The 26,585-nt window shown below is 42.7% G+C and overlaps 1 protein-coding gene across 2 annotated transcripts in view; it reads right to left on the reverse strand.

Moving 5' to 3' along the window:
- Positions 1 to 26,585, reverse strand: part of dock2 (dedicator of cytokinesis 2) — a 146,550-nt gene that overhangs the window by 98,004 nt on the left and 21,961 nt on the right. For both annotated transcript variants that reach the window (XM_045724005.2, XM_045724004.2), the window contains exons 18-24: positions 21,998 to 22,095; positions 21,816 to 21,905; positions 21,355 to 21,455; positions 12,508 to 12,642; positions 4,023 to 4,131; positions 3,657 to 3,727; positions 69 to 175 (exon numbers count right to left, since the gene is read on the reverse strand). In XM_045724005.2, the coding sequence (XP_045579961.1) occupies positions 69 to 175; positions 3,657 to 3,727; positions 4,023 to 4,131; positions 12,508 to 12,642; positions 21,355 to 21,455; positions 21,816 to 21,905; positions 21,998 to 22,095 (711 nt within the window). The remainder of the gene's footprint in view (positions 1 to 68; positions 176 to 3,656; positions 3,728 to 4,022; positions 4,132 to 12,507; positions 12,643 to 21,354; positions 21,456 to 21,815; positions 21,906 to 21,997; positions 22,096 to 26,585) is intronic.

The raw sequence follows: 26,585 nt of genomic DNA on the forward strand, positions 1-26,585 counted from the left end.
TCAACATGGAGGTCAGTCATTGCTCAGTTGCCTAGCATGGAGGGACCTGATTGGTCAGTCTGTCTTACCCTGCTTCTGGAAGAGTTTGCTGCTGACAATCTCTGTCATGGAGGCCACCTTGTGTTTCTGCAGCTTGTCAGGAGGGATACAGGTGTAGAAGTCATACAGCAACCGACTGGAGGGAGGGAGGAAGAGGGAGAGAGGGAGGGGGTGTAGAGAGAGGGTAGATGGAGACGGAGAGAGAGAGAGAGATGTAAACCATATAAACGTGTTTCCCATGCCAGTAAAGCCCTTTGAATGGAGAGAGGGTACGGAGAGAGACGGACAGAAAGAGATGCAAGGAAATGGAGAGAGGGGAGCTACAGTTTTAATAAAACACTTTCATTTCAGTCGTAAATAGCACATGGTTCATTTCATGTAGAGTGGAAGTATGTTCTTGTTTTCTATGCGTTTTTATTCAATCAGGAAGTCTTCTAAGCTCAGGTGCGAGGCGAACGCTACCGCAGCATATATGAGTAGCACCATTACCACAGCGGATGAAATGACATGCGTTATTCAAAACCAAACACTAAATGCCATTCTGCCTGACCTGAGCAGACTCAGGAGGAAACAGACACAGATACAGCTAGACAGCACAGAGACTGAAGCTGCTTCCCCAACGGCACCATTTCCCCTATATAGTGCACTACTTTTGACCTGGGTATACAGGGAGTAGGGTGCCATTAGGGACACCACCTAGCTTGGCCTCATGAACACAGACGAGCCAAACTAACGACGGACACTAATGAAGACACCAGTTGGTGTCACCCTCAGCCCGTAATCCAATCAAATAATAATTCAACGAGCCGGTTAAAAAGCCTTGGCTGCTTCGTAGGGAGATTGAGCATGGGGGCTGCCATTCCACATTCCTCCTCCCTCAGCCGGAGGTGTGCATGTGGCTGATACAGCACCTCCATTAGCCAGATGAACAACACAAATGGAATAATAAAGCCAACTGCTTTTATTTCATTTTTCTGGACAGTAGAAAGAACATTTCCGTGGTGCCTCACATGCTAATCAGGCTCTGTAATTATCTGAGAGCAATTAAAAACTGTAACGTCATGTTATTGTATTATATACAGCTGTCGGTCTGTCTTACAGCGTCCCACGTTCCATCCCTACTTGGAGCAGGCCTGCTGGTTGTTTGTGTTAATTGGCGCTCCCATAATGGCCCAGCGAACTGCAACAAAGGGTTGACATGACAACATGGGCACCCTCATAACAGATGTTTTAGGATTATTGTTGGTCCAGTCAACTATCTTCAGGGCATCTCGTCATCTCCTCCATATCCTCACTCACTCAGTCACTGTGTCTGCACCAGTAGACTACATATCAACCATGATTGAACGCATCCAGATGTGGATGTTGGGATCTGTTGGTGTGTGTATTGGGATCTGTTGTTGTGTGTATTGGGATCTGTTGGTGTGTGTATTGGGATCTGTTGTTGTGTGTATTGGGATCTGTTGGTGTGTGTATTGGGATCTGTTGTTGTGTGTATTGGGATCTGTTGGTGTGTGTATTGGGATCTGTTGTTGTATGTATTGGGATCTGTTGGTGTGTGTATTGGGATCTGTTGTTGTGTGTATTGGGATCTGTTGGTGTGTGTATTGGGATCTGTTGTTGTGTGTATTGGGATCTGTTGGTGTGTGTATTGGGATCTGTTGTTGTGTCTGTTGGGATCTGTTGTTGTATGTATTGGGATCTGTTGGTGTGTGTATTGGGATCTGTTGTTGTATGTATTGGGATCTGTTGTTGTATGTATTGGGATCTGTTGTTGTATGTATTGGGATCTGTTGGTGTGTGTATTGGGATCTGTTGTTGTATGTATTGAGATCTGTTGTTGTGTGTATTGGGATCTGTTGTTGTATGTATTGGGATCTGTTGTTGTATGTATTGGGATCTGTTGGTGTGTGTATTGGGATCTGTTGTTGTGTCTGTTGGGATCTGTTGTTGTGTGTATTGGGATCTGTTGTTGTGTGTATTGGGATCTGTTGTTGTGTCTGTTGGGATCTGTTGTTGTGTGTATTGGGATCTGTTGTTGTGTGTATTGGGATCTGTTGTTGTATGTATTGGGATCTGTTGGTGTGTGTATTTGGATCTGTTGTTGTGTGTATTGGGATCTGTTGTTGTGTGTGTTGGGATCTGTTGTTGTATGTATTGGGATCTGTTGGTGTGTGTATTTGGATCTGTTGTTGTGTGTATTGGGATCTGTTGGTGTGTGTATTGGGATCTGTTGTTGTGTGTATTGGGATCTGTTGGTGTGTGTATTGGGATCTGTTGTTGTGTCTGTTGGGATCTGTTGTTGTATGTATTGGGATCTGTTGGTGTGTGTATTGGGATCTGTTGTTGTATGTATTGGGATCTGTTGTTGTATGTATTGGGATCTGTTGTTGTATGTATTGGGATCTGTTGGTGTGTGTATTGGGATCTGTTGTTGTATGTATTGAGATCTGTTGTTGTGTGTATTGGGATCTGTTGTTGTATGTATTGGGATCTGTTGTTGTATGTATTGGGATCTGTTGGTGTGTGTATTGGGATCTGTTGTTGTGTCTGTTGGGATCTGTTGTTGTGTGTATTGGGATCTGTTGTTGTGTGTATTGGGATCTGTTGTTGTATGTATTGGGATCTGTTGGTGTGTGTATTGGGATCTGTTGGTGTGTGTATTGGGATATGTTGTTGTGTCTGTAGGGATCTGTTGTTGTGTGTATTGGGATCTGTTGTTGTGTGTATTGTGATATGTTGTTGTGTATTGGGATCTGTTTTGTGAATTGGGATCTGTTTTGTGAATTGGGATCTGTTTTGTATATTGGGAGCAGTTGTGTGTTTTGGGATCTGTTGTTGTGTGTATTGGTATATGTTTTGTGTATTGGGATCTATTATGTTTATCTTAACCATCTTTGATGTTTGTGGTTTGTTGTGTCTACAGTACATCACTTTACGTGTGTGTGTGTGTGTGTGTGTGTGTGTGTGTGAGTGTTATTATCAGTCTGGTCCAGGTGTCCAGGTAACACCTCCATAACATTGTCAGCCACTCCAGAGACAACAGACCAGACAGATGTAGACTGTCTGAACACACATCTCAGAGTCACACACACACAGACACAGGTCACAGGAAGTTCAGGCCAGAAATAAAGACGTTGTCTGGGCCCAAACCACTGTTTGTCATACGGAAACTAGAACCATTAAATGATACTGCTAAAAGGTTCATGTGAATGGTTCATGTTAATTGCTATAATTCTAAAAGCGTATCGCAGAGAGCCACATCTATGTTCATTATGGGTACTGTAAAGGCAAGGCTATCAGTCTTTTAGAGGTTAATGAAAGGTTAATGGAGGAGGTGGTGAGTCCCTGTGAGTTAAAGAGAACTGGGGAATAAGGTAGTGACCTTGGTAGAGGGCAGGGGGGCAGAGACAGTGTTTAAGACAGTCAGAGGGTCAGAGTTGGGGGACGTTGGGTACAGGTGACTGAGGTGAGGGATGAGGTGAGAGACATGTCGCTTCATATGGCATCCTGAGAAGGATCTGAGTGATGTTGACAGTGGTTCTATTTCCTGTTCCTGTGAGATCTGTGAAAGGGGTCGCCATGCAGTGGTGGAGGCAGTGGAGGATAGCACTCACCTCAGGAGTTTGGCATCAAACACTGTCTCGACATCCTGCAAGACTGTTGGTAGGTACTTCAGAGCAGCCACCTGAAGAGAGAGAGAAAGCCAGAGAGAGAGAGAGAGAGAGAGAGAGAGAGAGAGAGAGAGAGAGAGAGAGAGACACATGGAGGGGAAAGAATCATAAAACCTGAAATCAGGACAAATGAAGACACATCAATAAATGAGCAAAAGAAGAGAAGATGGAGAGAGAGTGAGATATAGAGAGTTAGGGGAGGAGAGAGAGGAGAGTAGTGGAGAGATGAGAGGAGAAGAGAGGAGAGAGAGAGGAGGAGAGAGAGAGGAGGAGAGAGGAGGAGAAAGACAGAGAAGTGAGAGTGTTTACCTGCAGTAAGACTGTAGTGTTTTGGTCACTCGTCATCAGGTTGTTGATGGACTCAAAGAGTCTCCGAAGAGACTCTTCAAACTCTTCCTGTTCTTTCCCTTCATACAACCTGGAGAGGGAGAGAGAGAGAGAGAGAGAGAGAGAGAGAGAGAGAGAGAGAGAGAGAGAGAGAGAGAGAGAGAGAAAATAAAGAGGAAGAGAGGGAGCATGGTTAATGTCTAAAACAGGAATTAAAGAACGAATTAAACTAAAGAGTGTATTAAATTAAACAGTGAAAGTGTACCAAACTCCAACACCATCATTAAGTTTGCGACGACACAACAGTGGTATGCCTGATCACCAACAACGATAAGACAGCCTATAGGAAGAAGGTCAGAGACCTGGCAGTGTGGTGCCAGGATAACAACCTCTCCCTCAATGTGATCAAGACAAAGGAGATGATTGTGTACTATAGGAAAAGGAGGATTGAGTATGCCCATGTGCTCATCGACGGGGCAGTAGTGGAGCAGGTTGAGAGTTTCAAGTTCCTTGGTGTCCAAATCACCAACAAACGATCACGGTCCAAACATACCAAGACAGTCATGAAGAGGTCACGACAACTTCTATTCCTCCTCCGGAGACTGAAAAGATTTGGTATGGGTCCTTAAAACTTCAAAAAGTTCTACAGCTGCACCATCGAGAGCATCCTGACCAGTTGCATCACCGCCTGGTATGGCAACTGCTTGGCGTCCAGCTGCAAGGCAATACAGAGGGTAATGCGTACGGCCCAGTACATCACTGGGGCCAAGCTTCCTGCCATGCAGGACCTCTCTACCAGACGGTGTCAGGGGAAGGCCCTAAAAATTGCCAAAGACTCCAGCCACCCTTGTCATAGACTGTTCTCTCTGCACGGCAAGCGGTACCGGAGCGCCAAGTCTAGGTCCAAAAGGCTTCCTAAACATCTAATCAAATGCCTACCCAGACTATTTGCATTGCCCCCCCCCCCCCCTATGTTTACCCTGCTGCTACTCTCTGTTTATTATCTATGCATAGTCACTTTACCTCTACCTACATGTACATATTGCATCAATTACCTTGACTAACCGGTGCCCCCACACATTGACTCTGTACCGGTACCACCTGAATACAGCCTCCACATTGACTCTGTACCGGTACCCCCTGTATATAGCCTCCACATTGACTCTGTACCGGTACCCCCTGTATACAGCCTCCACATTGACTCTGTACCGGTACCCCCTGTATACAGCCTCCACATTGACTCTGTACCGGTACACCCTGTATACAGCCTCCACATTGACTCTGTACCGGTACCCCCTGTATACAGCTTCCACATTGACTCTGTACCGGTACCCCCTGTATACAGCTTCCACATTGACTCTGTACCGGTACTCCCTGTATACAGTCTCCACATTGACTCTGTACCGGTACCCCCTGTATATAGCCTCCACATTGACTCTGTACCGGTACCCCTGTATATAGCCTCCACATTGACTCTGTACCGGTACTCCCTGTATACAGCCTCCACATTGACTCTGTACCGGTACCCCCTGTATATAGCCTCCACATTGACTCTGTACCGGTACCCCTGTATATAGCCTCCACATTGACTCTGTACCGTAACACCCTGTATATAGCCTCCACATTGACTCTGTACCGTAACACCCTGTATATAGCCCCCACATTGACTCTGTACCGGTACCCCCTGTATACAGCTTCCACATTGACTCTGTACCGGTACCCCCTGTATATAGCCTCCACATTGACTCTGTACCGGTACCCCCTGTATATAGCCTCCACATTGACTCTGTACCGGTACCCCCTGTATATAGCCTCCACATTGACTCTGTACCGGTACTCCCTGTATACAGCCTCCACATTGACTCTGTACCGGTACCCCCTGTATATAGCCTCCACATTGACTCTGTACCGGTACTCCCTGTATATAGCCCCCACATTGACTCTGTACCGGTACTCCCTGTATACAGCCTCGCTACTATTATTTAATTGTTGCTCCTTAAAAATGTTATTTTTCTTTTTTTATATTCTTTTTTTTTTTCAACAATTTATTTTAGTAAATACTTTCTTAACACTTACTTTTCTTATTAAAACTGCATTGTTGGTAAAGGGCTTGTAAGTAAGCATTTCACTGTAAGGTCTACACCTGTTGTATATGGCGCATGTGATAAATAAAATATGATTTGATTGTCGGTACAATCGAGACAAACAGGTCAGTTTTGCTTGTCACAAAAATACACTCAGATCTATGCAGACACGAGTGTTCCTTTATACTTTATTTTCCTGGATAATGAACCAAGTGAAGAATACTGTTTAGACTTCAGGAGTACCAGTTGGCTGTTGATGGGAGAAATGGCGGGTGTAGAGCTCTGATCTGAGAAGGTCACATGGAGGCTACGTCAAACTAAACAGAGGAGACTTTACATTATATACAACCTCTACCAGTTATTACTGTTGACTGTCTCTGAATACAACCTCTACCAGTTATTACTGTTGACTGTCTCTGAATACAACCTCTACCAGTTATTACTGTTGACTGTCTCTGAATACAACCTCTACCAGTTATTACTGTTGACTGTCTCTGAATACAACCTCTACCAGTTATTACTGTTGACTGTCTCTGAATTCAACCTCTACCAGTTATTACTGTTGACTGTCTCTGAATTCAACCTCTACCAGTTATTACTGTTGACTTACTTTGAATACAACCTCTACCAGTTATTACTGTTGACTGTCTCTGAATACAACCTCTACCCTTTACTACTGTTGACTGTCTCTGAATACAACCTCTACCAGTTATTACTGTTGACTGTCTCTGAACACAACCTCTACCAGTTATCACTGTTGACTGTCTCTGAACACAACCTCTACCAGTTATTACTGTTGACTGTCTCTGAACACAACCTCTACCAGTTATCACTGTTGACTGTCTCTGAATACAACCTCTACCAGTTATTACTGTTGACTGTCTCTGAACACAACCTCTACCAGTTATTACTGTTGACTGTCTCTGAATACAACCTCTACCAGTTATTACTGTTGACTGTCTCTGAATACAACCTCTACCAGTTATTACTGTTGACTGTCTCTGAACACAACCTCTACCAGTTATTACTGTTGACTGTCTCTGAATACAACCTCTACCAGTTATTACTGTTGACTGTCTCTGAACACAACCTCTACCAGTTATCACTGTTGACTGTCTCTGAACACAACCTCTACCAGTTATTACTGTTGACTGTCTCTGAATACAACCTCTACCAGTTATTACTGTTGACTGTCTCTGAACACAACCTCTACCAGTTATTACTGTTGACTGTCTCTGAACACAACCTCTACCAGTTATCACTGTTGACTGTCTCTGAATACAACCTCTACCAGTTATTACTGTTGACTGTCTCTGAACACAACCTCTACCAGTTATTACTGTTGACTGTCTCTGAATACAACCTCTACCAGTTATTACTGTTGACTGTCTCTGAATACAACCTCTACCAGTTATTACTGTTGACTGTCTCTGAACACAACCTCTACCAGTTATTACTGTTGACTGTCTCTGAATACAACCTCTACCAGTTATTACTGTTGACTGTCTCTGAATACAACCTCTACCAGTTATTACTGTTGACTGTCTCTGAACACAACCTCTACCAGTTATTACTGTTGACTGTCTCTGAATACAACCTCTACCAGTTATTACTGTTGACTGTCTCTGAACACAACCTCTACCAGTTATTACTGTTGACTGTCTCTGAATACAACCTCTACCAGTTATTACTGTTGACTGTCTCTGAACACAACCTCTACCAGTTATTACTGTTGACTGTCTCTGAACACAACCTCTACCAGTTATTACTGTTGACTGTCTCTGAACACAACCTCTACCAGTTATTACTGTTGACTGTCTCTGAATACAACCTCTACCAGTTATTACTGTTGACTGTCTCTGAATACAACCTCTACCAGTTATTACTGTTGACTGTCTCTGAACACAACCTCTACCAGTTATTACTGTTGACTGTCTCTGAATACAACCTCTACCAGTTATTACTGTTGACTGTCTCTGAACACAACCTCTACCAGTTATCACTGTTGACTGTCTCTGAACACAACCTCTACCAGTTATTACTGTTGACTGTCTCTGAACACAACCTCTACCAGTTATCACTGTTGACTGTCTCTGAACACAACCTCTACCAGTTATCACTGTTGACTGTCTCTGAATACAACCTCTACCAGTTATCACTGTTGACTGTCTCTGAATACAACCTCTACCAGTTATCACTGTTGACTGTCTCTGAACACAACCTCTACCAGTTATCACTGTTGACTGTCTCTGAACACAACGTTAGGCCACTTGTTTCATCCTGTATCCCTGTATCCCTGTATCCCCAACCACACATCACAATCCTTATACTTGTCTAGGCCTCCTTTTCAATTATTTATTGATATATTCCCTACATCCCTCCATCTCTTCCCTGGTAACTCAAGTATTCTCATCACTCTCCTTTCATCTCACTCCTCCTCCCCTGTTCTCCTGTTCTCCATCCCTCCATCCGTTCCCTGGTAACTCATGTATTCTCATCACTTTCCTTTCATCTCACTCCTCCTCCCCTGTTCTCCTGTTCTCCATCCCTCCATCCGTTCCCTGGTAACTCATGTATTCTCATCACTTTCCTTTCATCTCACTCCTCCTCCCCTGTTCTCCTGTTCTCCATCCCTCCATCCGTTCCCTGGTAACTCATGTATTCTCATCACTTTCCTTTCATCTCACTCCTCCTCCCCTGTTCTCCTGTTCTCCTGTTCTCCATCCCTTCCCTGGTAACTCATGTATTCTCATCACTTTCCTTTCATCTCACTCCTCCCCCCCTCTTCCTTCCTCCATCTCTTCCTGTCTCACTGTAACTCTGTGGTAGATGTTAGAGTAGGAGTTGTGGGTGCTGGGGGGAAGGATTAGAGTGTGGCACACTGGGGCATTTGGCACAGGGGGAGGAATTAGACTGACACTGTCATGTCCTGACCATAGTAAGATGTTATTTTCTATGGTAGAGTAGGTCAGGGCGTGACAGGGGGTGTTTTGTGTGACATTTAATCCTACTAATAATTCCCTGTTTTAGGTCAGTTAGGATCACCACTTCATTTTAAGAATGTGAAATGTCAGAATAATAGTAGAGAGAATGATTTACTTCAGCTTTTATTTATTTCATCACATTCCGAGTGGGTCAGAAGTTTACATACATTCAGTTAGTATTTGGTAGCATTGCCTTTAAATTGTTTAACTTGGGTCAAACATTTTGGGTAGCCTCCCACAAGCTTCCCACCATAAGTTGGGTGAATTTTGGCCCATTCCTCCTGACAGAGCTGGTGTAACTGAGTCAGGTTTGTAGGCCTCCTTGCTTGCACATGCTTTTTCAGTTCTGCCCACAAATGTTCTATAGGGTTGAGGTCAGGGCTTTGTGATAGCCACTCCAATACCTTGACTTTGTTGTCCTTAAGCCATTTTGCTTTGGAAGTATGCTTGGGGTCATTGTCCATTTAGAAGACCCATTTGCAACCTAGCTTTAACTTCCTGACTGAAATCTTGACATGTTGCTTCAATATATCCACATACTTTTCCTTCCCCATTTTGCCATCTATTTTGTGAAGTGCACCAGGCCCTCCTGCAGCAAAGCACCCCCACAACATGATGCGGCCACCCCCGTGCTTCACGGTTGGGATGGTGTTCTTCGGCTTGCAAACCTCTCCCTTTGTCCTCCAAACATAACGATGGTCATTATGGCCAAACAGTTCTACTCAGACCAGAGTACATTTCTACAAAAACTACGATCTTTGTCCCCATGTGCAGTTGCAAACCGTAGACTGGCTTTTTTATGGCGGTTTTGGAGCAGTGGCTTCTTCCTTGCTGAGCAGCCTTTCAGGTTGTGTCGATATAGGACTCGTTTTACTGTGGATATAGATACTTTTGTACCTGTTTCCTCAAGCATCTTCACGAGGTTCTTTGCTGTTGTTCTGGGATTGATTTGCACTTTTTGCACCAAAGTACGTTCATCTCTAGGAGACAGAACGTGTCTCCTTCCTGAGCGGTATGATGGCTGCGTGGTCCCATGGTGTTTATACTTGTGTACTATTGTTTCTACAGATGAACGTGGTACCTTCAGGCATTTGGAAATTGCTCCCAAGGATGAACCAGACTTGTGGAGGTCTACAATGTTTTTCTCAGGTATTGGCTGATTTCTTTTGATTTTCCCATGATGTCAAGCAAAGAGGCACTGAGTTTGAAGGTAGGCCTTGAATTACATCCACGGGTACACCTCCAATTGACTCGAATGATGTCAATTAGCCTTTCAGAAGCTTCTAAAGCCATGACATCATTTTCTGGAATTTTCCACGCTGTTTAAAGGCACAGTCAACTTAGTATATGTAAACTTCTGACCCACTGGAATTGTGATAGATTATTTCACAGAAAATTCACTGTGTCTGTAAACAATTGTTGGAAAAATTACTTGTGTCATGCACAAAGTAGACGTCCTAACCGACTTGCAAAATCCATAGTTTGTTAACAAGAAATTTGTGGAGTGGTGGTAAAACAAGTTTTAATGACTCCAACCTAAGTGTATGTAACTGTATATATACATAAGCATGACAAAAGCAACGCAATCCTGTCCTAACCCATTCCCACAGACACAACATACATAATATTATATGTATGTATATTATATTATACGAAACAGAACACAGACTGATAAATAGGGTATTTCTGACCACAGTGGAATGCTCCTGTCTGGATCTCTGCACCCTTTTATCCCTGCAGGCTCGTGTGCTATCTATACTGAACAAAAAAGGGAGGGGAGGAAAGAGTGAGAGAGAGAAATGTGGAGGACATGGAAGGAGGGAGGGAGGGGAAGAGAGAGAGACATGGGTAGGGCATGGAAGGAGGGAGGGAGGTGGGAGGGAGGGAGGGAGGGATGGAGGGGAAGAATGAGAGACATGTGTAGGGCATGGAAGGATGGAGGGGGGAGGCCAGAGGGAGGGAGGCCAGAGGGAGCTAATTGATAGGTAGGTAAAAAGATAAATAAAGACTCATGACTGAAGCAGAAAACAGATGGATAAATAAAGACTCACGACTGAAGCAGAAAACAGATGGATAAATAAAGACTCACGACTGAAGCAGAAAACAGATGGATAAATAAAGACTCACGACTGAAGCAGAAAACAGATGGATAAATAAAGACTCACGACTGAAGCAGAAAACAGATGGATAAATAAAGACTCACGACTGAAGCAGAAAACAGATGGATAAATAAAGACTCACGACTGAAGCAGAAAACAGATGGATAAATAAAGACTCACGACTGAAGCAGAAAACAGATGGATAAATAAAGACTCACGACTGAAGCAGAAAACAGATGGATAAATAAAGACTCACGACTGATGCAGAAAGTTATGGAAGAGAAGAAAAGTGAAAAAACAGAATGGTGAAAGCAGGTTAAAGAAAGAGGTTATAGGAGAGAGAGAGAACATCTAATATATTTTCTTCTTATATAAATCAGAGTTCTCTTACAGGACTTGAGAAACTTCTGATTCAAACTGATAAATCTTACATGTTGCACACTAAATCATTGATGAGTTTAGGACATGAATGATACTACAGATTCACCTACAGTACGGTATGCTCTCCTCTTGAATACTGATTCTCTAGCTAGTGTCCTTACATAAGGAGGGTGCTGTAGACTTGTTCAGAGTTTAAACGTTCTGTGCAGTGGTTAGGTAGACCTGAGAAGAGGGCTGGAACAATCGATGATTCTAGCATCACACCAGGGAGAGCAATGACTAGTACACTATCACTCTGGGGTTACTGAACCCATAACGTGGTCACACATACATGCAAGTACGCGCACGCACGCACACACACACACACTGCATATTGTCTCTAAAACTAACTGACAGACCAACAGACCACACAAGACAAACACCGTAGAAGCACTTACGGCGTTGTTTGTGTTCTGCTAATAATCTGTCAGGATCAAATTATGTGACGCTGTTATTATAAATGTTGTTTAGGATTAACATATGGAGCTGCCTTCAGCAGAGTTGTTGTATAGCAGTGTCTCCTCTATCACGGCTGCTCATTCAGTACTGGGTCTACTTCATCATCAGTGTTCATTAAAATTGCCACTTCATCATCAATGCTTATTAGCAACATTAGTGCTGCAATCAGCGTCTTTCAGAGCAAGCTGTCTCTGGGAATTAGCTCGGTAATACAATGACACTATCCCTCTGTGTGTGGGAGGGGTGGGGGAGGGGGTGTACAAGACCATAAACGAGTGTATACATGCGTGAGTGTTTGTGTGCGCACATACATCTGTATATGCTTGTAAGAGTTAGATGAGGAGAGGGAGGCATACACATAGGCCGATACACAGAGTGTGCATACACACACACACACACACGCAGGCACACACACACTTACTGAGAGTAAAGCATGCGTGAGCGGACGATGAACTTGAAGATGTACTCCAGGGCTTTGAGGGTGCGTAGGTAGTTCTCACACTGCTCCCCTCGACTGGACACATCCAGATACCTCTTCAACACAGACATCAACTTCCTGGGGGGGAGAGGGAGATGGGAAAAGGGGGGGGGGGGGGGAGTGGGAAAATCTTCATTTCAGAACTGCTAATTACATTTTTCAAACACACACAGCACAGCACACTAGGACTATGCTTATATACCATACTGTTTCGAGGAATGGCCTTGGGCTTGTTGGCTAACTGGATTAAAACAATCCAATCCTCTTAAACAATAACAATTATTATGGACCAGAAGAATGGGGAGGATAAAGACTATTACTGAAGTGCAGCACAATCTGAGCATGCTGTTTAGAGGCTGTCTGAGTTCTAAACGTTAAATGTAACAACAGGCAAAATATATAACGACATGGCTAGCACTGGTTAAGCCGGTGAGTTGTCCCATAGGAGGATCCTCCGTTTTAACACAGATTAGAGGGGGGTGGCAGAGAGAGGAGAGAGATGGATAAAGTGAGAAAGAGAGAGAGACTAGAGAGTAGCATTGGGTATTTTAGAGCTAAGACTCAGTGAGCCCAGTTTGATTATTCTGGCCAGCCTTCAGCAAAGTACGAAGGCCAAGTAATCCACTTTATGCTGATTTCTCAGCCCATAGACTTCTACTGCAGCCCTACAGGCACACAATATTCACACTGGCACCTGGTGGCTGATTCATGCATTATATGCTGACCATACCACTCACGTCGCATGCACAAGCGCTGCAAAATACATTTACACATAAACTCAGCAAAAAAAGAAATGTCCCTTTTCAGGACCCTGTCTTTCAAAGATAATTGGTAAAAATCCAAATAACTTCACAGATCTTTATTGTAAGGGTTTAAACACTGTTTCCCATGCTTGTTCAATGAACCACAAACAATTAATGGACATGCACCTTTGGAACAATCGTTAAGACACTAACAGCTTACAAACGGTAGGCAACTAAGGTCACAGTTATGAAAACTTAGGACACTAAAGAGGCCTTTCTACTGACTCTGAAAAACACCAAGAGAAAGATGCCCAGGGTCCCTGCTCATCTGCGTGAACGTGCCTAAGGCTTGCTGCAAGGAGGCATGAGGACTGCAGATGTGGCCAGGGCAATAAATTGCAATGTCCGTACTGTGAGACGCCTAAGACAGTGCTACAGGGAGACAGGATGGACAGCTGATCGTCCTCGCAGTGGCAGACCACGTGTAACAACACCTGCACAGGATCAGTACATCCGAACATCACACCTGCGGGTGTGGTGGCTAATTTCCGCATTACCAAATGAGGAGTTACAAACACACCAGTCCGAGTTAAACTACATCTTTAATACTTAAGATACTTAAACTACATCTTTAATACTTAAGATACTTGACCCCCAATAATGCATTCTCTCGAATGAATCATTTAATGAGGTGATTACAGAATGGCTACAGGGATCTTTTATAGCAACGATACACCCCCTTCAACGTACATTGACAAACCACAGATACTTAGTAACAGTTCACAAAGGTTAAGTTTTGTATGACAGATATCAATAAAACACATCAGACAGTAACTGCTATGTCAACAGGATTAATGGTATAGCCCAGTATCTGGTCTCCTTAGAACCATCCCTCCCTGGTACGGTATTGAACAGAACTATTTCATCCAATGGCATATATCAATTGTCAACTCTAGATACTCCCATCTCAAGCAAACCCCCTCTTGACCCTACTCCTGGACAGGCTCACTGGGGGGAGTGAGCCTCTAGGCCATATATTATCACAGGATAAGTGTGAGATCTAAGAGAGGACATACAAGGGTCCATTTACTGCCATAATCCTCCCCACAATAAAGAAAAGGAGGGAGTGACTTGCTCACAGACATTGTGGAGACAAGTCATTGGTTCCCCATTAATCACGCATCCCTTCACATGGTTTAAGAAATAGGTAAAGACACATTCCCATGACGACAAGTCTGACCTCTCCCCTCTCTGGGCCCCAAGTGTCTGAGCCCCAGCTAAGGGAGACGTGCAACTGAAAAGACACCAGAGTCCAATGGACACTTTCTAATGACAAGTACCTCAAATAAGCATATTATACTAATAAAACATCTTAATTATCTATGTTACCCAACTAATTCTGATTCGTCCACGACACGGGACAGGTACAGGATGGCAACAACAACTGCTCGAGTTACACCAGGAACGCACAATCCCTCCATCAGTGCTCAGACTGTCCGCAATAGGTTGAGAGAGGCTGGTCTGAGGGCTTGTAGGCCTGTTGTAAGGCAGACAGGACTGGAAAAAAGTGCTCTTCACTGACGAGTCGCAGTTTGTCTCACCAAGGGTGATGGTCGGATTCGCGTTTATCGTCGAAGGAATAAGCATTACACCGAGGCCTGTACTCTGGAGCGGGAACGGTTTGGAGGTGGAGGGTCCGTCATGGTCTGGGGCGGTGTGTCACAGCATCATCGGACTGAGCTTGTTGTCATTGCAGGCAATCAGCGCTGTGCATTACAGGGAAGACATCCTCCTCCCTCATGTGGTACCCTTTCTGCAGGCTCAACCTGACATGACCCTCCAGCATGACAATGCCACCAGCCATACTGCTCGTTCTGGGCGTGATTTCCTGCAAGACAGGAATGTCAGTGTTCTGCCATGACCAGTGAAGAGCCCGGATCTCAATCCCACTGAGTACGTCTGGGACCTGTTGGATCGGAGGGTGAGGGCTAGGGACATTCCCCGCAGAAATGTCCGGGAACTTGCAGGTGCCTTGGTGGAAGAGTGGGGTAACATCTCACAGCAGAAACTGGCAAATCTGGTGCAGTCCATGAGGAGATGCATCGCAGTACTTAATGCAGCTGGTGGCCACACCAGATACTGACTGTTACTTTTGATTTGACCCCCCCCCCCCCCCCATTTGTTCAGGGACACATTATTCAATTTCTGTTAGTCACATGTCTGTGGAACTTGTTCAGTTTATGTCTCAGTTGTTGAATCTTGTTATGTTCATACAAATATTTACACATGTTAATCTTAGGGCTAGGCCCCTTTTTTCTCAATTTCCGCCTGACTGACGTGCCCAAAGTAAATTGTCTGTTGCTCAGGCCCTGAAACCAGGATATGCATATAATTGGTACCATTGGAAAAAACACGTTGAAGTTTGTAGAAATGTTAAAATAATGTAGGAGACTATAACACAATAGATATGGTAGGAGAAAATCCAACGAAAAACCAACCAGAATTTTATTTTTAAGAGAGACCATGCTCTTACAATGGAAAGTATAGGGGCAAAATGAATTCTAGCTCCCAACATGCAATTTCTATGGCTTCCACAGGGTGTTCAAGGTTTCAGGCTTGAAACTTCCAAAACAAATAAGAAATATCAGTTTTAGTACAGGGACACAGTCACGGAAATTCGTGTTTGGGCGCGCGATGAAGACAAGACGCACCTGCTAAAATCGGTTTCCTATTGAACATACTTCTTTCTGTAAGAAATATTATAGTTTGATTACATTTTAGGGTATCTGAGAAGTACATAGAAATGTATTTTGACTTGTTGAAAAGAAGTTTAGTCGTAGATTTTCGGATACCTTTCTCTGCATGTTGAACGAGTGGATTACTCAAATCGATGGCGCCAACTAAACTGACTTTTTGGGATATAAAGAAGGATTTTATCTAACAAAACGACACTACATGTCATAGCTGGGACCCTTTGGATGACAAATCAGAGGAACATTTTTAAAAAGTAAGTGAATATTTAATCACTATTTGTGAATTTATGAAACCTGTGCCGGTGGAAAATTATTTTGATGTGGGGCACCGTTCTCAAATAGTCGCATGGCATGCATTCGCTATAATTGCTACTGTAAATTGGACAGTGTAGTTAGATTAACAAGAATTTAAGCTTTCAACCGATATAAGAAACTTGTATGTACCTACAGTTGAAGTCGGAAGTTTACATACACTTAGGTTGGAGTCATTAAAACTCATTTTTCAACCACTCCGCAAATTTCTTGTTAACAAACTATAGTTTTGGCAAGTTGGTTAGGAAATCTACTTTGTGCATGACACAAGTCATTTTTCCAACAATTGTTTACAGACAGAATATTTCACTTATAATTCACTGTATCACAATTCCAGTTGGTCAGAGGTTTACATACACTAAGTTGACTGTGCCTTTAAGCAGCTTGGAAAATTCCAGAAAATGATGTCATGGCTTTAGAAGCTTCTGATAGGCTAATTGACATAATTTGAGTCAATTGGAGGTGTACCTGTGGATGTATTTCAAAGCCTACCTTCAAACTCAGTGCCTCTTTGCTTGACATCATGGGAAAATCAAAAAAAATCAGCCAATACCTCAGAAAAGAATTGTAAACCTGCAGAAGTCTGGTTCGTCCTTAGGAGCAATTTCCAAGTGCCTGAAGGTACCACGTTCATCTGTACAAACAATAGTATGCGAGTATAAACACCATGGGACCACACAGCCATCATACCGCTCAGGAAGGAGATGCGTTCTGTCTCTTAGAGATGAACGTACTTTGGTGCAAAAAGTGCAAATCAATCCCAGAACAACAGCAAAGAACCTTGTGAAGATGCTTGAGGAAACAGGTAGAAAAGTATCTATATCCACAGTAAAACCAGTCCTATATCAACACAACCTGAAAGGCCGCTCAGCAAGGAAAAAGCCACTGCTCCAAAACCGCCATAAAAAAGCCAGACTATGGTTTGCAACTGCACATGGGGACAAAGATCGTACTTTTTGGAGAAATGTACTCTGGTCTGATGAAACAAAAATAGAACTGTTTGGCCATAATGACCATCGTTATGTTTGGAGGAAAAAGGGGGAGGCTTGCAATCCGAAGAACACCATCCCAACCGTGTAGCAGCACCATGTTGTGCGGGTGCTTTGCTGCAGGAGGGCCTGGTGCACTTCACAAAATAGATGGCATCTTGAGGAAGTAAAATTATGTGGATAAATTGAAGCAACATCTCAACACATCAGTCAGGAAGTTAAAGCTTGGTCGCAAATGGGTCTTCCAAATGAACAATGACCCCAAGCATGCTTCCAAAATTGTGACAAAATGGTTTAAGGACAACAAAGTCAAGGTATTGGAGTGGCCATCACAAAGCCCTGACCTCAACCTATAGAAAATTTGTGGGCAGAACTGAAAAAGCGTGTGCGAGCAAGGAGGCCTACAAACCTGACTCAGTTACACCAGCTTTGTCAGGAGGAATGGGCCAAAATTCACTCAACTTATTGTGGGAAGCTACCCGAAACGTTTGACCCAAGTTAAACAATTTAAAGGCAATTTAACCAAATACTAATTGAGTGTATGTAACCTTCTGACCCACTGGAAATGTGATGAAAGAAATAATAGCTGAAATAAATCATTCTCTCGACTATTATTCTGACATTTCACATTCTTAAAATAAAGTGGTGATCCCAACTAACTTAAAACAGAGAATTCTCATTAGGATTAAATGTCAGGAATTGTGAATTTTTTACTGAGGAGTGGCTCCCGTCTGGCCACTCTACCATAAAGGCCTGATTGTTGGAGTGTTGCAGAGATGGATGTCCTTCTGGAAGGTTCTCCCATCTCCACAGAGGAACTCTGGAGCTCTGTCAGTGTGACCATCGATTGCTCAGTTTGGCCAGGTGGCCAGCTCTAGGAAGAGTCTTTGTGGTTCCAAACTTCTTCCATTTAAAAATTATGTAGGCCTTGGGGACCTTCAATGCTGCAGACATGTTTTGGTACCTTTCTCCTGATCTGTGCCTCAACACAATCCTGTCTCGGGGCTCTACGGACAATTACTTTGACCTCATGGCCTTGTTTTTGCTCTGACATGCACTTTTAAATGTTGGACCTTATATAGACAGGTGTGTGCCTTTCCAAATCATGTCCAATCATTTGAATTTACCACAGGTGGACTCCATTCAAGTTGTAGAAACATCTCAAAGATGATCAATGGAAACAGGATGCACCTGAGCTCAATTTCGAGTACCATAGCAAAGGGCCTGAATCCTTAGATAAATAAGGTATTTCTGTTTTAGAATTTTTTTGCAAAAATGTCTAAAAAACAGTTTTTGCTTTGTCATTATGGGGCATTGTGTGTAGATTGCTGAGATGTAAAAAAAAAATGGAATCCATTTTAGAATATGATTATTGCGAATACGCAATTTCCCTAATAATTCTTCACTTGCGCTAAAGAGGGAGGCTTGTGCTACTGGTGCTGCCACATGTGCAGATCAAATATACAGCTGGAACTCTGATTCAGCCTGTTTACATGTCCTAACAATTAGAAAGATTGCTCATAAATACACGTGTTTTAATCGACGTATGCTTACATTGATTTTGACCTTACACCGATTAACTTCACTAGGGTAAGGGGCAGCGTTCAGAATTTTGGATGAAAAGCGTGCCCAAAGTAAACTGCCTGCTACTCAGTCCCAGAAGCTAGGATATGCATATAATTGGTACATTTGAATAGAAAACACTCTAAAGTTTCCAAAACTGTTAAAATAATGTCTGTGAGTATAACAGAACTGATATGGCAGGTGAAAACCTGAGGAAAATCCATCCAGGAAGTGCTACTATTTTGAAATGGCTGTTTTTCCATTGAACGCCTATCCACCATACAAAGACTTATGACGCAGTTCACGATCCCTATGGCTTCCACTACATGTGGCCAGTCTTTAGGCATTGTTTCAGGCTTTTACTCTGAAAAATGAGGGAGAAACACCACTTTCAATGAGAGGACATTGGAAATTTCCAGACATGAGTCCTGCGCATGACCGGGAGCGTGCCTTTCTTGTTTTTCTGTTTCTATTAACGAAGCTATTGTTCGGTTGAAATATGATCGATTATTTATGACAAAAACAACCTGAGGATTGATTATAATCATCGTTTGACATGTTTCTATGAACCTTTATGGTACTTTTTTGATTTTTCGTCTGTCTGTTGTGACCACGCTTTGTTCCAATGGATTACTGAACAAAACGCACCAACAAAACAGAGGTTTTTGAATATATAGAGGGACTTTATCGAACAAAACAAACATTTATTGTGTAACATGGATTCTTGAGAGTGCAATCATATGAAGATCATCAAAGGTAAGTGATACATTTTATCGCTATTTCTGACTTTTTTTACTCCTCTACTTCGCTGGTTACTGTTTGGAATGATTTGTCTGCTGGGCACTGTTCTCAGATAATCGTATGGTTTGCTTTCACCGTAAAGCCTTTTTGAAATCTGACACAGTGGTTGGATTAACAAGAAGTTTATCTTTAAGCTGATGTATAACACTTGTATCTTTTATGTATGTTTATTATGAGAATTTCTGTTTTGTTGAGTTTCACGCTCTACAATTTCACCGGATGTTGTTTGAGACAGTGGATTACTGAACAAAACACGCTAACAAAACTGAGGTTTTTGAATATAAAGAGGGACTTTATTGAACAAAACAAACATTTATTGGGTAACTGGGAGTCTTATGAGTGTAACCGATATGAAGATCATCAAAGGTAAGTGATGAATTTTATCGCTATTTCTGACTTTTGTTACTTGTCTACTTGGCTGGTTACTGTTTGTAATGATTTGTCTGCTGGGTGCTGTTCTCAGATAATCGCATTGTTTGCTTTCGCCGTAAATTATTTTTGAAATCTGACACCGTGGTTGGATTAACAAGAAGTTTATCTTTAAACCCATGTATAACACTTGTATGTTTTATGAATTTTTATAATGAGTATTTCTGTTTTTGAATTTGGCGCCCTGCAATTTCACTGGATGTTGGCCAGGTGGGACGGTAGTGTCCCACACCCCGTAGAGAGTTAAGATAAGCAGAGTAAAGTGTTTACATGACTATTGCCATACTCGGCCTACTGCCATAATCAGTTTAAAATTGAATTATTAGTGTGCATGTAAACATACCATACCCTACCTGAATCCAGCACGATCATGAGTGTCACGTCCTGACCAGTATAAGGGGTTATTTGTTATTGTAGTTTGGTCAGGACGTGGCAGTGGGTGTTTGTTTAGAGTGTTTCGGGGTTTGTTGGGCTATGTTCTTTGTTAGTCTATTTCTATGTTAGTTCTAGTATGTCTATTTCTATGTGATGTTTATTGGGTGGACCTTCAGTTGGAAGCAGCTGCTCCTCGTTGCTTCTAATTGAAGGTCCTATTTAAGAGGGGTGTTTTTCTATGGGATTTGTGGGTAGTTGTTCCTTGTTTAGTGTTTGTTGCACCTGACAGGACTGTTTCGGTTTGTTCTTTTTTGTATACGTATTTATCTGTTTCTCCTTACTCAAAATAAAAAGAAGATGAGTATACATAATCCCGCTGCGTTTTGGTCCAATCCATACGACAACCGTGACAATGAGGCCTACATCATCTGTCATCATAATGCTAATGATGACACACGTCATTCAACAGTGGAAAATCAATGTGTTCATCATCTCCTGTGGAAATGTCAGACTCATAATGACATGTTGAGTCATTATCAATACAGCTTACTGCTTTAACTATACCGTCTTACTAGGAATGTGAAAGAGATTGCATTTCCAAGGAAATTGGAAATGCAATAGATTATTATTATTATTATTACGACGATGGCATTAAAGTTTTCATCAGGCTGCTTCTAAGACAATAAGACAGACAGACAGACAGACAGACAGACAGACAGACAGACAGAGGAGGAGCTGGACACGGGAAGAGGAGGAGTTGGACACGGAAAGAGGAGGGGTTGGACACCAGACGAGGAGGGGTTGGACACCGGAAGTAGTACTGACTTGTAGGCCAGCGTGGCACTGAAGTGTTGTTTGATGTAGGCCTCCAATACCGTGTTAAAATGCTGGAACTTCCTGTCTGCTATCAGACCAATGATGTAGATCTGAGACAGAGAGAGCGAGAGGTAGAGAGAGCGAGAGGGGGGATAAAGAGGTTGAGAGAGAGAGAGGGGAGGAGAGGAGAGGAGAGGAAGGGATAACAGTTGTATTTGATATGGTGAGAGAGCTGGCCTCACTGGTACAAAGACACACAGACAAGCAACAGACAGACATACAGACATGTTTATTCAGAGTGAGAATAACAAAGGCATATGGATAGAGATCGACAGACAGCCACATGCAGAAACTGACTGACAGAGAGAGAACAGAGCAGGTACAAGAGTGACAGAGAATATAAGAGAGAGACAGGAACACACACGCACGCACGCACGCACACACACACACACACACACACACACACTCACCAGGGCGTCGAACACTAGGATGTCATAGTCGTCAGTCTGGGAGTGTTCCATCATGATGGTGAACAGAGCATCCAGAGTGTCCTGGAGAAACTAGGAGGGGAAGAGAGGCCATGAGATGACACACACACACAGTACACACACACACACACACACACACACACACACACAGTACACACACGCACCTTGACCACTTCCTCTCCGTCGATGATCTTGAGTTTCTCCAGGTTTTCTTTGAGGAGCTCAGGACGAGTCCTCCATTTCAGTAGACCCAGCAAGCCCACTGAGAAGGAAAAAGACAACAATCCATCAATCCACAAATCTATCCATCCTTTAATCCACATATCTATCCATCAATCAATCCACATGTCCATCCATCAATCCATCCATCCATTAATCCATCCATCTATCCACATATCCATCCATCAATCCATCCATCCATTAATCCATCCATCTATCATCAATCCATCCATCATACCACACATTTATCCATCCATCCACATGTCCATCCATCCATCCATCAATCCACATATCATCCATCAATCCATCAAGCCACATATCCATCCACATATCCATCCATCCATCAATCCATCCATCATACCACACATCTATCCATCAATCCACATGTCCATCCATCCATCCATCCATCCATCCATCCATCCATCCATCCATCCATCCATCCATCCATCCATCAATCCATATATCCATCAATCAATCAAATTGAATCAATCAATGTGCAATACAGAAACCCAACCTTAAAACCTCTTACATCTAGACGTTCCGCTAGCGGAACACCTGCTCCAATATCCAATGATGGGCGTGGCGCGAAATACAAACTCCTCGAAAATCCGAAAACTTCAATTTTTCAAACATATGACTATTTTACACCATTTTAAAGACAAGACTCTCCTTTATCTAACCACACTGTTCGATTTCAAAAAGGCTTTACAGCTAAAGCAAAACATTAGATTATGTCAGCAGAGTACCCAGCCAGAAATAATCAGACACCCATTTTTCAAGCTAGCATATGTCACAAAAAACAAAACCACAGCTAAATGCAGCACTAACCTTTGATGATCTTCATCAGATGACACTCCTAGGACATTATGTTATACAATACATGCATGTTTTGTTCAATCAAGTTCATATTTATATCAAAAACCAGCTTTTTACATTAGCATGTGACGTTCAGAACTAGCATTCCCACCGAACACTTCCTGTGAATTTACTAAATTACTCACGATAAACGTTCACAAAAAACATAACAATTATTTTAAGAATTATAGATACAGAACTCCTTTATGCAATCGCGGTGTCCGATTTTAAAATAGCTTTTCGGTGAAAGCACATTTTGCAATATTCTGAGTAGATAGCCCGGCCATCATGGCTAGCTATTTTGACACCCACCAAGTTTGGTACTCACCAAACTCAGATTTACTATAAGAAAAATTGGATTACCTTTGCTGTTCTTCGTCAGAATGCACTCCCAGGACTTCTACTTCATCACCCAATGTTGTTTTGGTTCCAAATAATCCATAGGTATATCCACATAGCTGCGTTTTGTTCGTGCGTTCAAGACACTATCCGAAGGGTAACGAAGGGTGACGCGCCCGGCGCGTATCGTGACAAAAAATTCAAAATATTCCATTACCATACTTCGAAGCATGTCAAACGCTGTTTAAAATAAATTTTTATGCGATTTTTCTCGTAAAAAAGCGATAATATTCCGACCGGGAGTCGTTGTTTTCGTTCAAAGACTGAAAATGTAAACATGGAGTCGTCTCGTGCACGCGCGCCCCAGTCTCATTGTTCTCAGATCGACCACTTACCAAATGCGCTACTGTTTTTCAGCTAGAGACTGCAAAGTCATCATTCAACGTTCTGCCGCCTTCTGAGAGCCTATGGGAGCCTCAGGAAGTGTCACGTTACAGCAGAGATACTCTGTTTTGGATAGAGATGGCAAAGAAGGCCAAGAAATGGTCAGACAGGGTACTTCCTGAACAGAATCTTCTCAGGTTTTGGCCTGCCATTTGAGTTCTGTTATACTCACAGACACCATTCAAACAGTTTTAGAAACTTTGGAGTGTTTTCTATCCAAAGCCAATAATTATATGCATATTCTAGTTTCTGGGCAGGAGTAATAACCAGATTAAATCGGGTACGTTTTTTATCCGGCCGTGAAAATACTGCCCCCTATCCATAACAAGTTAAACCACAAACAATGCAGATGTAGAAACACGGTGGCTAGGAAAAACTCCCTAGAAAGGCAGGAACCTAGGAAGAAACCTAGAGAGGAACCAGGTTATGAAGGGTGGTTGCCCTCTTCTGGCTGTGTCGGGTGGATATTATAAGAGAACATAGCCCTCCATCTATCCATCCATCAAAAAATCAATCCACATATCCATCCATCCACCCACATATCCATCCACCCACATATCCATCCATCCACCCACAAATCCATCCATCCACATATCCATCCACATATCCATCAATCCATCAATCCACATATCCATCCATCCATCCATCAATCCACATATCCATCCATCCATCCATCAAACAACATTTCCATCTGTCCATCCATCCATCCATCCATCCATCCATCCATCCATCCATCCATCCATCCATCCATCCATCCATCCATCCATCCATCCATCCATCCATCCACATATCCATCCATACATCAAACCACATATCAATCAATCCATCCATCCATCCATCCATCCATCCATCAAACCACATATCAATCCATCCATCCACCAATCTATCAATCCATCCATCAATCCACATGTCCATCCATCCATCAAACCACATATCATCCATCCATCCATTCATCCATCCATCCATCCATCAATCCATCCATCCATTAATCCACATATCCATCCATCCATCAATCCACATATCCATCCATCCATCAAACCACATATCCATCCATCAATCCATCAATCCACATATCCATCAATCCACATATCCATTCATCCATCCATCCATCCATCCATCAAACCACATATCCATCTATCCATCAAACCACATATCCATCCATCCATCAATCCACATATCCATCCATCCATCAAACCACATATCCATCCATCAATCCATCAATCCACATATCCATCAATCCACATATCCATTCATCCATCCATCCATCCATCAAACCACATATCCATCTATCCATCAAACCACATATCCATCCATCCATCAATCCACATATCCATCCATCAATCCACAAATCATCCCTCCATCCATCCACATATCCATCCATCCATCCATCAATCCACATATCCATCCATCCATTTATCCACATATCTACAAATCCATCCATCCATCCATCAGTCCACATATCCATCCATCTGTCCATCAATCCATTCATTAATCCATCATCTATCTATCCATCCATCAATCTACATATCCATCCATCCATCAACCTACCTGTCATTCACCATAACCCAGTACACCCACAGGGTGACAATCATTCAAATGCAGTCATCATTCCTCTCACTAAGGGCTTGATGCCCAAGAGCTTAAATCCCAGGAACTACAGCCTGAAATTTAGCACACTAGGTCTGGAGTTCTTGCCCACTGAACATACACTGTTTGAATCAACATTATTTCCAAGTAATTTCAATGAAATTACGTCGAACCAACATGGAATAGATGCTGAATTGACATCTGTGCCCAATGGGTGGTGTGTTTCCATTGCAGAAAGCATAGCCATAAGCTTGTTAGGCTACTAGTTAGCTATGTTACCAAAGATACTGATAGCTAACTAGCTGCAAGTCATTTTATCTGTTAAAATTCAGTGGTTAGCTGCTAATAGGCTATCTAGCTCGTTTTTAGCTACAAGCAAAGGCCATAAACGAGAGAAATAACTACAAGAATGCTAATATAAATTGCTAGCTAGCTAATTAAACTCTCTGCAAGGCAGAGTGCTGTAGTGTCTTTCAAAGAAAATAAAGTTAGCGATATTGCTAATATAGCTAGCTGCCAAAGTTGTGCTAGCTATCGATAGTTTGGGCTAGTTTTAACATGTGACTTTTACTTTTTACAGGGTTAAAAAAACAAAGACTTGGAAAATGTTGGTTTGACAATATTTTACAGTTTGAGCTTGTTTGTTAATCAAATTGGTTAATCAAAACTACTTGCAAGGAGAAGGCCCAATCCCAAATTGACCCCTAAACCTAGATCTGAGGGCATTTTATTGGTATTAATCTTGGTCAAAAATAAAGTGTCACGTAATTGGTTAGCTGTTCAATTATATTCTGGGTCCATGCGTGTTAAGAGAATAGATTTTTTATTTATTTTACCAGGTAAGTTGACTGAGAACACATTCTCATTTACAGCAACAACCTGGGGAATGGTTACAGGAGGGGGAATGAATGAGTCAATTGTAAGCTGGGGATGATTAGGTGCCCATGATGCTATGAGGGCTAGATTGGGAATTTAGCCAGGACACCAGGACACAATAAGTGCCATGGGATCTTTAGTGACCACAGAGAGTCAGGACACCCGTTTAATGTCCCATCTGAAAGACAGCACCCTACACAGGAGAATGTTCCCAATCACTGCCCTGGGCATTTGGATGTCTTTTTAAACCAGAGGAAAGGGTGCCTCCTACTGGCCCTCCAACAGCATCTGGTCTCCCATCCAGGGACCAACTAAGACCAACCCTGCTTCGCTTCAGAAGAAAGCCAGCAATGGGATGCAGGGTGGAATGCTGCGGGCCAAGCATACCACCCTGAGAGATGCTAGAGTAGCAGAACCAGAACGAGGAGCTCT

Source organism: Salmo salar, chromosome 09, assembly GCF_965601325.2.
Source record: "Salmo salar chromosome 09, fSalSal1, whole genome shotgun sequence".
Taxonomy (NCBI): Eukaryota; Metazoa; Chordata; class Actinopteri; order Salmoniformes; family Salmonidae; genus Salmo; species Salmo salar.